At 45.7% G+C, this 14,755-nt stretch overlaps 1 protein-coding gene across 10 annotated transcripts; it reads right to left on the minus strand.

Moving 5' to 3' along the window:
- Window positions 1-202: 202 nt before the first annotated feature.
- On the minus strand, window positions 203-14,717 carry MORN3 (MORN repeat containing 3). Of its 10 annotated transcripts, none has more exons than XM_040577422.1 (9): window positions 14,630-14,715; window positions 12,563-12,687; window positions 9,220-9,404; window positions 8,076-8,231; window positions 7,412-7,569; window positions 5,536-5,695; window positions 2,956-3,140; window positions 2,472-2,579; window positions 203-2,000 (listed from the first exon to the last, which is right to left on the minus strand). In XM_040577422.1, exons 4-8 carry the CDS (start codon window positions 8,218-8,220, stop codon window positions 2,511-2,513), a joined length of 717 nt encoding a protein of 238 aa, XP_040433356.1. In that variant the 5' UTR covers window positions 8,221-8,231; window positions 9,220-9,404; window positions 12,563-12,687; window positions 14,630-14,715; the 3' UTR covers window positions 203-2,000; window positions 2,472-2,510. The 10 variants fall into 10 exon arrangements, with proteins under 10 accessions (XP_040433356.1, XP_040433357.1, XP_040433358.1 ...); XM_040577423.1 differs by having other exon boundaries at window positions 9,220-9,613; XM_040577424.1 differs by lacking the exon at window positions 9,220-9,404 and having other exon boundaries at window positions 14,630-14,717.
- Between the last annotated feature and the right edge of the window lie 38 nt (window positions 14,718-14,755).

The raw sequence follows: 14,755 nt of genomic DNA on the forward strand, positions 1-14,755 counted from the left end.
AGTAATTCCAGCTATGTCTGGAAGTGGATTTCCTCGAATGCAGTTCTTGTATGGAGAAGCTTTGGGCTTTAATGGGTAAAAGCACTGAGTAAAAGCCATTTTTTTTTTAAGACAAACAGGTTTCAAATCTATTGGAACAAAACTTGACCCCATACTGTAGCTAACACTGTGGAATATAAACCTGTGGTGTTTTTCTTTTTTCAAACCCAGATGGGTTACAGGGAGCTGTACCTGACTGAGCCTGGGCTGGATGTGGTCTCTTGTATCCAACCTCCATCTCAGGTTATCCCGATGTACTTACAAACCATGGGATGTGTCGACAGGGTGGGTGGCAGAGCGTGATGTTTACCAGGGAAGCAGCCCACTGAAGCGACTGGGACTGATCCCTTGTGTCAGCACTGCTGCAGTGTGAAGTGTTGACAAGGCTACCCGCGGTGCGTTTTGTGTTCTGAAAACTAACCATTAAAAAAGGACTTGGCGTTTTTTCAGCAGCTTTCTTGCTGGGGTATTCTCTGTCCACACAGAAAACAACTTTCCACTTGCCAATTTCACAAGTCCTCCTGGCGTACAGGAGCCAGGCAGGATTTTCTGTAGCTCTGCCATTATTTTGTGTTTCAGGTATAAATATTCTATTACTGGTGTAAATCTGATGGTGAGAATTGTGACTACAGTTCCTCAGGTATTCATTCATAGAGCACTGAAAAGATTAAATAGTAAAGGCATTAAATGCAACAGCATTCCAAAACATGAAATCTTTGCAGTAGGCACAAAATGTATTTGCCCATCCTTCCATGAAATACCAATCCCATATTGGGAAGGGAGACTCAGTAAAGGAAGCAGATCTGACTCAATATTCATACTAGAACAAATGGCTTAAACAATACACTTCTGTCTGTAAGTTATGCATTTTAAAGTTCTAACATTATTTTGAATGTAAGTCCAGAAAATGTTTTCCAAGCTTATTTTGTAAAATTATTTTCTGTCCTTGATAAGTTGCTGAATTTCTTTTTATCTTGCAGATCTTTTAAAAAGTGACAGGGAAGTGTTTTGTTTAGGAAATACAAAATTAAAAACTTCTTAATTTTCTCATGCTGTAAGTTGTGAGCTAATGGAGCTGTTACAACAGCTGCTTTTCTAACTATTTTCTGGAATTTAATCTCTGATATCAGGTGTGTTTCTCTCATTTTCCAGCTCTGGAAATGGTCATGAAAGTCATACCTTGGGCACTCTCTCATAACTGTGTGCCAGAGGCAGTAACCAGACCCAACCGCGTGGCTCTAAATGTTAAAGAGTGCACATAAAGTTTTGGTTTTATTTATACTAATGGTATTATGCATTTACCTGAAGCATTTTAAACATCAGTTGTTGTATATCACTTCTTTAGATATATCACTTCTTTAGATATAAAATCACTTCAAATAATGAAATAAAATATGCTCGGTTGCTGCTCATTATTTGTTACCTAGATGCCTAAAAAATGTTTTTCTCTACATCCATTATCTCTGTGGCTATATTGTGCTAATCCTAACTGTATTTCTGAGGAACTCCAACATGTATGCCATTAGTCATCTGAGTCATACAAAGATGAAATTTCCTGTTCACACAGGTATAGGGAGCATAATGTTGGCAGCATGGTTTTCCTCCCATCAGCACTGCTTACACCTTGATCCTAGGCATGTTTTGTTACTCTGAGTGTTTAAGTAGCAAAGTAGGTTATCTTCTAGCTGAGAAAATGTGAAGAGTCAAGGGACCACTTGAACTGTGAACAAGATGTGATACTCAGAAGCGCAGTTTAAATCAGGTGAACTAATTACACACTCTCCCACAGTGCAGTTTTCACCAGGTGGCTGCAGTGCCACCTTCCTTCGTGTTCTTGTAGGTGACACTTATTGGTGCTGGCAGCTCCACATGGTCCTTGCCTCTCAGTGCAGGCGGAGCAGCCAGCACAGGGCCGTGGGCTGGCACAGGAGCAGAGCCGGTGCTTGATGTGGGGCTTTGCTCTAGTGCGGTTAGGGAAAAAAGCACTCACATGATGCGCACAGACAGCAAGTAAAGCTGCATTAATAAAAGTGCTAATTGAAACATCACCTGTTACAGCTTCCAAAGCCGCTTGGTTCACCAGTATGTACCCAGCTAAGCTGGGGTGCATTTATTTGACTATACTTCTCTAGGGTTTTGTTTTTATAGCACTTAATTGAAACCCTGTTGCTTCTCTAAGGCACTGTTAAAGACCTTGAAACCAACAGGAGAGCTATTCCTGTGCGAAGGAGTAAGCCAGAGGAGGTGGCCAGAGTCACTGCCTCTTCCAGCTTGTGTTTGTTTTGTGGTTGTTTTTTTTTAATAATGGTGGGTGGGAAGAGGCCTCATGCTGAAGCATATGGGAGCAGTTTTGAAGGACAAGTGGGGTGACCACAAAGCGATATGCCACAGCGAGGACGTGAGACTCAAATGAGTAAGTAACCCAGGCTTACGTTCTTATCTTGCATCTCTTTTTCTTCAGCATCTGGTTATTAGTTTTGGTTGTCATCAGGCATCACTTGGGCCTCTGCTAAGACAGCATCTGGATCGGCTAGTTCAATCTAAGTAAAAAGAATGCAAATCAATTATGTAGAGAGGACTCAGAGAAATCATTTGGTTTTCACTCAAATCCCATGTTGTCTCCGCAGCTATTGTCTGCGTTTCCTTTGTGCTGGGTCAGGTTTTGGTGCAGAAGTGTGTGCTTTCACAGGTGCAGGCGAGTCTGAGGCTCCAGCAGTGGACTCGTACCACTGGACTGGCTGCTTGTCCCTGCGCGGCTGGTCAGCTCAATGCTGGACAAGAGCCTGAGTGTGCACCCCGAGAGCCTGGGGCCTGTGCGGTGGCTGTACGGCAAAGCGTGGCCCTGAGAGCCACCTCGAGCTCTGGTGAGTGCCGTTGGTGAAAACATGGTTAGCAAAAACAATCCCTAGGAATTACCTTTGGGATTGGATACTGAGTAGGGGCAGGAGCTTCGTCTCGGCCAAAGTCAATCATAATCCCACATTTTGGTATGTCTGCCACCCAGATGCCTTCAAGCAATTGTCCCTTATCCAGGTAGAAGAATCGTCCTGGGCCGTGCTTCTTTCCATCTTTCCAACCTCCTTCATACCGATTTTCATTTGCTGCAATTCAGTACACAAACAGGCAGTGAAATGTGCACCATTTCATCATGGGGCTAGACGCGAAACCAAGCAACGCAGCAAACAGAGGTAAGAGCAGATCATCTGCTTGGCTCCAGATCCGGCCCTTCCCAGGGAGCCACAGCACAGCACACGGTGCTGCTTTGGCACTGCTCCATCTGTACTGCAGAGCGAGAAAATGCCTGGCGAAGGAGCCCACGCTTGTCGCCAGAACAAGGTGTGTGTTGCCCTGCTTTGTTCTCCTCCTGCTGACACTCATTTTGTGCTCAAATCCCAAGCACGTGAGCTCGGGCTGGGCACCAAGCCACTGAGTCACCTTCACAGCCCGAGCACTGACAGGACACAAGCTTCGGGTCTGTCCCTGCCACACACCACAGAGGGAGCAGGCCTCAAAGGGCTTTGCTTGCCTGGGCAAGGGGGAGTAGCAGCAGCAGCTAGCTAAAATAATCTCGATTTCAAATAATACTTGTAGTTGGATTGTCTCTCAAGGAATTACGGCATGGGAGTTCCTGAAGTGTCTGAAGGGTTCATGCAATCTCTTGCAGGCTGTTTTTCCAACTGTATGGCATCTGTGGTTTTGTGCAAGTGGAGAGAGTGTGTGCGGCTCTGTGCTTCTCTCTGGGAATCCATCTGTCACCAATGGGAAAAGCCCCTGCCTGACACAGAGCTGCAAGGGGAGGAGAGCCGCCTCATCCAGTGCTGCTGTTTGAGAGCAGGACGTGCACAGAGTGCTGGTGGGGCTGGGATGCATCCAGGCCACCCTGTTCTCACTGGGAGGTTCCTCTGCCATCCCCTTTTCCTAGAGACAGGGTTTCTAAGCCAACAAATGGACATTTCTGACCAGGTGACTTAGTGGAAACATCTTTTGGGTCTCAGCTGAACTCTGCCATTCCTTGAGGCAAGAGATGACACAAATACCCAGGTAGAAATTGTGGGATCACCCTGGGAGCTGCTTGGCTCCTGTTCTCCAGCCTCTGCCCACGTGGAAAACAATAAAATCACAGACTGGGCTGTGTAGGACCCTCCACAGGCTGCACTGTGGCATTTCAGTGTGCCCATCCACTGCTCCATGTCCTACCAGAGTATCTGGGGCTGCCTCACCCGCTGCCGTGCTGCAGCGGTGGTGGCAGAGCGGCACCTTGCTCCTGGCCATGCTCACCCTGCCAGGCACGCTGCCAGGAGGAGCGATTTACCCCGAGCTGTGGCTCGTTGTGACCTGTGCTGAAGAACTTTTTCTTTCACCGCTGCAACGCTGCCAGCACACAGCCACGCTTCCAGCACCGAAGCTGAATGCGTTACCAGTTTGTGGGTACGGAATAATCGTTCTAGCTAATTTTAACCAAAGGAATCCAGCTCACTGGGGGGCCCAGGCTGTGCAGCCAGGCTCTGGAGTGGCACAGCAGTGGTGGGTCAGCCTGGAGGGCGTCCGGTTTGCAGTGGGGAGGGTGACTCGGATGGGAGCAAAGTGGGGCAGTTGACTGAGCTGCCCCTGGAAGCATGTGTTGCTGTCATTGGTATGAGCCATCGGTCCAAGCTGAATTTACAGCCAGCAGAGAGAGCACAGTCATGTATGCGATGTGCAGAGGAAGTTGTGCTTGTTCCTCCTGGCTGCTTTGCTTAGTTAATGACTAGCTTTAAGATTGCTTCCAAGATAAAAAGAAGAGATGAATAATAGATAACATTTCTTCAAATGTTCCTGGAACACAGTGTCTTATACTGCGAAGGACTGGGATTCTTGGCTTTGGGGAAAAATGTGTTAAATCCACAGCAAAATAAGAAAAAAAAAATCCAAATTTCTATTTTTATGATGCCCCCAACATTCCCAATCTGTGATACACTCAGTGTCATGTCTGGGAAGGGATTGTGAACTAATGAAACCCCTACTAATTTGCTCAATGTGAGACAGCGTCAAAAGTATGAGAGAGGATAGTGAGCCCAGAAAGATAGCTCTGTTATTTTTTGTACTGGAAAACGGCCTCCTCTTTGGTATGCAGTAGCTAGAAAGCATGCCTGGCAAGGCGCCTGCTTGAAAAGAGAGATTTTCTCTTCTCTGACCTAACAGTATATTATCTCTAACCCTAACCATCCCTGTCATTTAAATGTAAATCATAGCAAAAGCAAGCTTCCATGCGTGTGGTCTTGAGCATCATGGCACCCGCTCTTGTCCAGCCCCTGCTGCCTCCAGCCCAGAGCCCCGAGGGAGGAATCAGGGCAGCTGCCTCCACCCCAACATGAAGCTGTGGGGGAGATGCAAGGCAGCACCCACTGATCTGGCCGGTGTCAGAAGAGCAGCGTGATGCTGATTGTCTCGGAGGGAAGGACCATCCCTGCTTGATGTGGGTTTTGCACAGGGGCAGGTGGACGCGCTGGTACTTACACAGGCACAGCATCCCCTGCCCGCCTGGCTGGCCCGCCAGCCACTGCCCCTCGTAGACGGAGCCGTCCCAGTAGCACATCCGACCCCAGCCGCTCCTCAGCCCGCCGCTCCACTCGCCCTCGTAGTGCTCTCCGCTGGGGTAGAACATCGTCCCGTAGCCCTGTGCGCAGCAGTAGACGGGCAGTTAGGAGCCTCGCTATTGAAAGGTGTCAGTGTTTGATTTGGGGATATTAATTTCTGGATATACCGCTCCTGTTCTTACTACCTTTAGACATGTAGCTGCCTGATGGCACAGCTCAACCACCGTCCATGTGCTGAAGGGGTGGTGAAGGAAACAGAGGTGATGTGATAAGATTTTTTTTTGCCAATGATATTTCAATGACAAAATCTCAGGTTTATATCTCTGTATATTATTTTTGGCATGACTGCTGCTAATATTTAGCTAAAAGCAGGTTCTACTGGTATATAAACCTGCATGGGGATACACAATGTAAGACACCTGCCTCTGCAAGTGGGATTTAGTGTCCTTTGACCTAGCCAATGTCTCCTGCAGCCCTGAGCATCCCAGGCTGGCAACCCTTTCCCTGCCCTGAGCAGACTGACAGTATCCCAGTGCTGCTAATGATGGATTTTGCCTTCTGCTCCATCCATAAACCCACACCGGTTTTGCTCCTCAAACTGGCTCTCGGCTTGATTTGTTTGGAGAACTTGTGAATTGAGCCCAGTGATTGTGTGCAGGCCAGAAGCCCCAGGGAGGTGTTTGTCCTATGCGTGTGCTCGCCAGGTAAGAGACATCCCTATAACGAGGCATGATACCTGTGAGAAATATTTACATATGATTAATGAGTTTTCCCATAGGAAGAAAGCAGTAATTTCTCTCTGGGGAAAAAAAAATCAGTTACAGAAATAACTGTTTTTTCTGAGCACTAATTCTACTAAACTGCATGGATATAAAGGGGAGGATTTTATAGGGGGTAAAAGGAAAAGAAAAACAACCTACTGATGTTTGGATATAGTAAAGATTTTGCCAGAACTCAACCATCCAAAATACGTTCTCAGGGAATGAGGAAGGAAGCTCCTGCAAAGAGGCTCGAGCCAGAGAGCTGCACGCCAGTTAGAAGCATAAGAGGCCATTAATTCAATTTAGGAGCGGACACAAAGGCGAATGCAAGGTTCCCATTGGCAGATCAGAAAATGCTCCTAAAAGGACTTTGCACATAGGATTGCAGTCATTTTTACCAGATGACTTCCTCACTGTGCTCCCTGTAGAAAAACCAGTGATTTATGTGACAGGCTTAATTTCCTAAAGAACTTGTGTTTTTTGCTTAATGCGCTGTAAAACTCGCAGCACAGCGCTTCTAAGCTGTATTTTCCTGCAGTGCTTGCAACCATATTCCATCAGCAAGTTCCTCTGCTGCAAGCATGCTGGAAGCACAGCAGGTGGTGCGAGTCAGGACACCCGGACACACGACCTGTCCCGCCTGTGCGGCTCATCCAGAGGGAGCCGGAGCAATGAGGGGCAGTGTGGGGCTGGGCAGGGGGTCCCTCCTGCCGGGGCTGGAGACCGCAGGCTCTGTAGGGTGATGGATGCCACTCTTGAAGCTTCCTGGGCTCTCTGGAGGGACAAGCCAAAATTTAAAGCAAAGCCAAGCCTGGAGACAGGAGGGCAGGGAGGGCAGGCAAGGCTCCCCACTGTGAGACAGCTTCAATGTGAGATCTCTTGCTCTTGCTTTCATTTTCTTGCTCTACATATTAATTTACCCCAAACCCTTCCACACCTTCAATGCAGCCTCAGGGGACAGGCACCATTTGAAAAAACAGTATTTTAAGTTATTTTTTTGCATGTTTCAGGGCAGATGCTGGCAATCACACTTACACATTTTTTGTCGTTTTTCCACCAGCCTGTGTACACTTTCTTGTATTCCTTGGTCACGGGGTCAGGAATGCTGTATGAGCCATACCCGTCCCGCTTCCCAAACTTCCAGTCACCGCTGTAAATAGCGCCGGTGCGCTTCCAGATCTGGGTGCCTTTACCTGTTTCGATGAACAGGAAATACAGGGAGGTCATCGCAATGGGTAGGAGAAGGCTTGATGCTAAATTAATACTACAGAAGCCAAGCACGTTTCAATGCTAGCGATGCAGCAGCAACCCTGCTTTTTTGGGCTGTTTCTGTGCACTGGGTTGTGTTTTCCCTGCGACCCGCGCGGTGGGAGCCGAGAGCGCTCTGTCAAGCACAGCTGGGGCGGGTTTGGATACAGGGAGCTGAGTGCAGGTTGTTGTATTTTTAGAGGATTTTTAACATCCATAATCTAGATGGGTCAGGTAATTGCCCTGCAGCTGAGTGCATGTAAAAGCTCTTCATGTTACCTATCAGAAATATGTCTGAGCACACTTTTGCATGGCATTATATTTAACACACTGTCATACATACACGAATGCTCTTCCAGGAGTACATAACAATCCCTGACCATTCCATGGCCCTTTGAACTTTTGTAAAGACACCTCTATGGGTATTTTTTCTTCAAACAATACATCTTACCATGCTTCAAGTTGTCCAACCATTCTCCAGTGTACTGATCCCCGTTTACAGCATAGACCGTATGTCTTAATCCACATTTCTGTGCCTTCCCGTCCCATTCATGCCAGAGAGGCTCTACAGCCCTGGGGTATTTCACAACAGGCATTGTGTTTTCAGCTGGAGAGGAAAACAAATGATTGTCAGAAATAAATTAGGGTGAAATTACTAAGGCAGGTAGCGCAGAACAGTCTATCAGTGAACTGTATTTTAATATGCACCTCAGTCAGTAATTGATGTCTGTTTTTGATACTGTATCAAAGATAAATTATATATAAGGATATGACGAACAGAAGGTATCTAAAAATACCAATGTACGAAACTGCACTATCTAAAAATAGGCTTGTAGTATGTTAGGAAATGCTAAATCAGCTTCAGCAGGATGGGTCTGTGGTGGGCATTGGTCTCTGCACCTGCAAGAGGACTTTGGGACATGAGGGAAGGTCAGCCCTGTCCTGGCACAGTGGAAACCCAGACAAGCTGCTTCCCAAGGCTCATCCTCCACCTTCTCCTTGCCAAGTAGGAGCACTGGTTCAAGCAAATTGTTTGTTTTTAGGAAATAGCTCGCTGCTAGGGAGTAAAAGCTAGATATATCTTAGAAAACAGAGTAACAGAGCTAGCATTCATCCTTAGTTTTCCACTTGGTCATTCAAAAATGATTTAGGGGGATATCACTGCCAAAAATATATATATATATTGGTGTCTCACAATCCTTCCCACCCAAAACAAAGCAGTGTTGTGCATTGTGCTACCCGTCTTGCTCCTCACCCGTGGCACTGGGGCAGCATGGGGCAGGCAGCGGCACTGGGAATGGAGCTCATTGTGAGCTCAGGGGGGAAAATTCCTGCAGCCACCCTGGCCAGGTGCGTACCAGTCCAAAAAAGGGCTGCGGGCCCATTCCTCTGTGTTGCCCCCACTTTAGCTTTGTGATGAGAGAGATGAGGGTGCAAGAGAGCAGTGGGAGTGGGTGATTTTAGCAACGAAGGCAGAGGAAACAAACGCAAAGGAGCGATGCTGCAGGAAAGCCCACATGCTGGAGGGGTAAAGCACCCTCGAGCTGGACCCACGTTCTCCTACCCCCAGCCCCAGCTACCCCACGGGCACCAACCTGCGCTCGGAGAGCGGTGCGGGCTGGGTGCTGCAGCTGTGCACACCAGGGCCGAGTCGTCATAGCAACTCTGCCAAACTCCTGCGCGAAGGGAGATGGGAGCCCGGCAGGCTGTGAGCGGCCCGTAGGGAATGTCACCGGGAAATGAAAACTGGCTCCTGGCCCGCTTCGGCAACTCCAGCGATCTGAAAGTACAGCATGGTGACAGTGCCCGTTGTTGTCAGGACGGGGGGTGCTGTGCACGCACCAACATGCCCCGTAGGGAAAGGACACGTCTAAGGCACTGCCGGGTAACACACAAATCAGTCTTGCAAGTGGCAGAAGAAAATGGAGAAACCCCTTGAAAATGCACATCGGAGGTGCCATGCAGAAATCTGACTAAACCTGACACTTCCTGTTGTTAAAAATGAGATAAAGATGTTCAGGAAGGATTTAATCACCCTTGTTCGTAAAATGTTTCCTGGCTTTGGGCACAGCCTAAGAATCGCCAAAGACAATTGTTCCTGTGTTTTACCATGGCAAAGGTACAGTGCTGCAGAGGGAGACGGGGATTTGTGGGGGAAATGAGAGAAACCCATGAGGGAGAAGAAAAAATGCTTACTGCAGCCCAAAAATTACAGTCTTAAATTGCAACCAGAAATAGGTCATTCTGGAAAAGTATTAATTATTTTGACTGTTTCAGCCCCTATATTGTACCGCAGTTAACTGAGAATTTGTCAATTAAAATAATTAGCTAGCTCAGACAATTTCACTTGTTTATTTTTAAACAGTGCAGGTTGTCCAAGGATTTTGAAAAGCAAGTCCAAACTGTGTATCACCTAACCACAGCTTTTGCTAAACAGAAGATATACGCATTTGAAATTCAGTATGTATTTTAAACTGGTTTAGATGCAATGAAGAATTTAAAAGGATTAAGATAATTAAGCAACAAATCAAAACTCACAAATTGGTTTCTTAACCTTTTTAATGTTTAGAGAAAGCACAGAGGCATGTGTAAGTAAAGCCAGTGGTAATTAAAATAATATATGAGCATGTGTTGCATAGAAAAATTCCGAGTAGAGCTGTGGTCTCTCCAGCAAAGCACTTGCTAAACAGAACCAAAAGACACCCCAGGACTGAGTCTGCACCTTTCAACAAAGCAGCATTGCTCTCCTGCCGAGGGTTGATCCCCAAATGATTTAAGAGAGGGTTCTACTATATTAAAATATTTTTTAATTATATTGTATTTAAAAAAAGAAAAACTTTCTCCAAGTTCCAGCTAGGGTGGTAGCTCCCGTACATGCAGAAAAACAAACCAAGCAATGGGAGGATGCTGGGGAAACATGCCCAGATATCAGCCATTTGTGGAGCAAGGCCACAAGACGTACGAATGTGCCTTATTTTTTTTCAGTCTAAAGATTAAGATTTTTTATTGTTATTAAATAAACCCACAGGACCTTAGTGTTCTACAACATCTGAAACCAATCATTTTCACAACGAAAGCAGACAGCTGCTCTGAGCTGAGTTTGCTCTCACAAAGCTCAGGGAATCACTGAAGTGAAATGCCCAAACCAACTGAAAACTATCAGAGTCAATAATTTAAGTTTATTCTGGGAACTCTGTAGAATAAATAGAGAGAAACACTTAGAGAAACATATGCTGGAATTCTTTAAAGGTGAAGAATGTGACAACGACATACTGTGGAAGTAGGATGCTCAGATGTGTGTTTTATTGCTGCTATATTCAAAATAAAAGCCAGAGGAAGAGGTGGGAGGGTCTTGGACTCGAACCAAGCGTGTGTCAGTTTTGGCCAAATGAGTACAGAGTGGGTGCAGCACTGAGGGCTCTTCCCCTCAGCTCTGTTTTTAAGAATTATTATTAGCAGGATTTGGGATGGATTAATGTAGAAGGTTTGAGATATAAATTTCACTGGCTGATTTTTGCTTAAATAACAGCCTTGAGGGAAAGTGTTTCTTTAAATCTCTTCCCTCCTGTTTGCTGTGAACAGCTCTCTCAAGATAAAAAATAAAGTGTTGCTTTTACATCCAAACAATCTAAAGTAAGAGCTCTAGGTTATCTGAAATGTTCAAGCATTGTCATAATCATGCAAAGTGAAATGTTTACTGGAGGGCAGCTGAAGCCAATGCTTACCAGATACTCTCTCCCCCTGTATTTCATTCTTTTGCTGCAGATTTAATTGCCTCTACTTAAATACCTGCAACAACACCGCTCAAACTGATGTAAACCAATGAAGTTACCCAAAGCTGAGAATTATTTGCTGCACAACTGGAGAGTGCCTTGTGGGATCCTCAGCACTGTTTTAAAACATGCAGATCACGGTATGATGATGGAGGCAAGAGAAGTTTGGCCATGTTTGAGATAATGCCTTGTTTGTTCCAAGTCCTTAACCGAGGAATAAATCCAGATTACAAAATAAGATCAGCAGTACCAATTCCCAGTTGAAACATGATCTAAGTATTTTATTTACCATGGCTTACTGTCACCTGATGAGTGAATGGGAATTTACCATGTTTGCATTTTATCCTTTCCAGTTTGCACTGTTTTGCTGTGATCTTTAACTTGAATAATTAACTCAATTTCTTTGATATGTTTTCTGGCAATGAATGGTTGATGACTTGGTGATTAATTAAGGTAAAGGCAAAACAGATTTTGTATTTGTACATTTGCTTTTCAAAGGCCTTAGAAGAAAAGCCACCCATTAAAAAGCTGGAAGGTTAGAGCTGGAAGGTTAGCCTTGCAAGATACCTAAAAGCGTTCTTTAGAATACTCAGGTTCAGAGGAAAGGTAACATTTGTCATGTGTTGACACTGGTGAAAGACACGGTGAAAGACACTATGAAAGATACTGGAGAAAGAGACAATAAGAAGTCTCTCTCACTGTTAAACCTGCACAGCCACATTTCTGGCTTCTGTAAAATGCTAAACTGAATCAAAGTCTCATCTACACCAGCGCTAAGCTGTGGCAGCAGAGGGAGGGCTGGGGACATAGCCAGTGCAACTGCCCAGGTTTGACTGCAGTGGTGGATAGGGAGGCATCCTTGAAATCGAATATGAAAACTGTACATGATGGGGTTAATCAGCTGTTGACTGAGCAGCATGTGTGGTTTGTTAAGCAGGCCTCCAGGAAAAGTATGCAGAAAGAATGGAGGCTCTCTGGAGATAAATCAGACTCCAGAAAACCAGGCAGGGCTGTTGGAGCCCCAGCCCCAGGGACACGCTCTGAGGAATTTGCCCCAAACTCCAGCTGAGCTGCAGAACCTGTTTCTAACACAGGGCAGGAAAGGTGAGGTGTGGAAAAGCCAGGAGTGGCATTTTTTAAATAGCTTTTCTGCAGCAGACTGTACCTCTCCTGTTTGGTCAGGGCAGGAGCCGTTTCTGCAGGCAGAGATGGACAACCTTCAGCACAGCCGTACCGAGATGCGAGCGTCCGCTGCTCCTCTGGTTCGTCCCTTCCCTGTGTCCTCGTGTGCTGGAGCAAGAAGATCTGACTTAGATCTGCAGTATTCATCAGGTATCGCTGTGAAGGATTTTTGGATTAGTGCACACCCTCTTACAGACCCACCATGGATATCTTGGTCCCATCAGGATTTTTGCAGAATCTATATTAAGGAGACTGCCAATTTGAAAACTTACTAAAAAGTTAAATTGGTGAACATTTAGAAAGATTTTTGAGTCCCTTCCTTTAGGAAATCTAATTTTGCAGCACATTTCAGTTGTTGCAGACAGAAAAGTGCAAAAAGCCTGAAAACTCAAGGAAATGTTCATATTTAAAGAAAATGAATGCAGAGAACTTGGATATGCAAATTTGAGTCTCTCAAGACCATATACTGCCATATAAATTATGTGATTTTTCTTTTACAAGTGTTAACTAAGAAACCAGTCCTTTTATAATTGACGTATATAATCAAAATCTTCAGTTTCCATTCTCAGCGAGGAAAAATATATACACTTATAATTAACAAATTGTTTAGTTTGTTACAAAAAAATAAAATCACTGTTGTCTTACCTCACTCTGATTTTATATGTAAAGATGTGATTGAAATAATGAGATTATACAAACAGCAATAATCTCCCAGGAGATGGAAAGAGATTACAGGTAATTCTGAAATCTTTTGTAACAATACAACTTTAAATACTTTTAGAACTAGCAGTGCAGGTAGCCTCTTTTGTGTGTAATGAAATTCTTTTGTGTTACTGTTTTAAAGAAAACACAGACCTTTTGAACAAATATTACTAATTAGCACATTTTGGTTAAAAGACTTTGAAAGAAATCTTTTGGGGTTATAATTATATACAGCCTCAATACCTGTAAGCATTGTTCCTTGTCAAGAGGTGAAAGGAAAGATTATTAAATCTTTGAATAAAGTTCTGGTGATCCCTCAGCAGGTCTCTGTTCACTGCTGTACAGGACTCTACAGCTTGGCTCTTGGTGGGAAATACTTACAATTTCCTGCTTTGGTATGCGCACCTTCCCTGGGGGCTTTGCCTGCAGAACACAGACTCTGGCCCCAACAAATATGTAACAAGGCTGCAAAATTACGGTCCAGGGCAAATATCCAAGAATGATATTAAGAGCCTTCTTTTTTTCTTTTGAGGTTTATAGATAACGAGTTAAATGAATAGTTTTAAGGGTTATTGACAATATTTTCTCAAAGTGCCTTCTTGAACGTTAGTATTGGCAAAATTAGTCCTATAAATGTTGAAGTGCTTTTACTTAAATGTTTTTACTTAACGGAAATTAAGTAAAATTTGAGCACCCTGGTCTAGTGGAATGTGTCCCAGCCCATGGCAGGTGAGTTGCAATTAGATGATCTTTAAGGTCCCTTCCATCCCAACCATTCTATGAACTGACAGCAGTGTTCTGCCTGCTTTTTGGATCAAGTGGCCTCTGCCAACCTCACTGAACACCTCACAGCCCACAAGCATGCCAGCAAACCCCATCCTGGATTCAGCCCAGTCTGCAGGAGGCTGTTACCAGCCCAGCCTGCTGTATGTGCCGGGAACGGACGGGATGCAACTGAATGCTTCAACAGTGTCTGTTTGGGCTTCCTCTGCTCATTAAATTTTCCCTCATACTGACAACCCAGCGTGCCCTGACCCCAACACCTCACCATTTTCCCTGATATTGACGACCCGGTGTGCCCAGACCCCAGTATCCTGACATTTTCCCTGATACTGACAACCCAGTGTGCCCTGACCCCACATATCTCGCTGTTTCCCCTTATCTTGACGACGTGGAGCGCCCTGACCCCAACCCCTCGCCATTTTCCCTGCCATCACAACCGGGTGTGCCCTGGCCCCAGCCAGCTCCCCTGGCCCCCAGCACCCCGTTGGTCCCCTCAGCCACCGGATCCCTCAGCGGGACACATCCCCGGGGCACAACGGCTCCACAAGCGCCACTTGGAGCCTACCGAAGAGCTTTTAGCCCCCGGGGGCTGACCGGGGACGTTCTCTGAGGGCCGCCATCGCCTCAGGCACGGAGGGCGGGGCGGGAGCCTCGCACCGCCTCAGCGCCGCGCCCAGCCCCGCGCGATGAC

This window comes from Cygnus olor, chromosome 17 (genome assembly GCF_009769625.2).
Source record: "Cygnus olor isolate bCygOlo1 chromosome 17, bCygOlo1.pri.v2, whole genome shotgun sequence".
NCBI lineage: Eukaryota > Metazoa > Chordata > Aves > Anseriformes > Anatidae > Cygnus > Cygnus olor.

Excerpts from the sequence above, each read along its gene's own strand:
- MORN3 (XM_040577420.1), bottom strand. The coding sequence starts at position 12,726 with ATGAATACTGCAGATCTAAGTCAGATCTTCTTGCTCCAGCACACGAGG. Across the intron at positions 3,141-5,535 it reads GCAGGGGATGCTGTGCCTGT|CAAATGAAAATCGGTATGAA; the intron begins GTAAGTACCAGC and ends ACTGAATTGCAG. Across the intron at positions 2,580-2,955 it reads CTCAGTATCCAATCCCAAAG|ATTGAACTAGCCGATCCAGA; the intron begins GTAATTCCTAGG and ends CTTTTTACTTAG.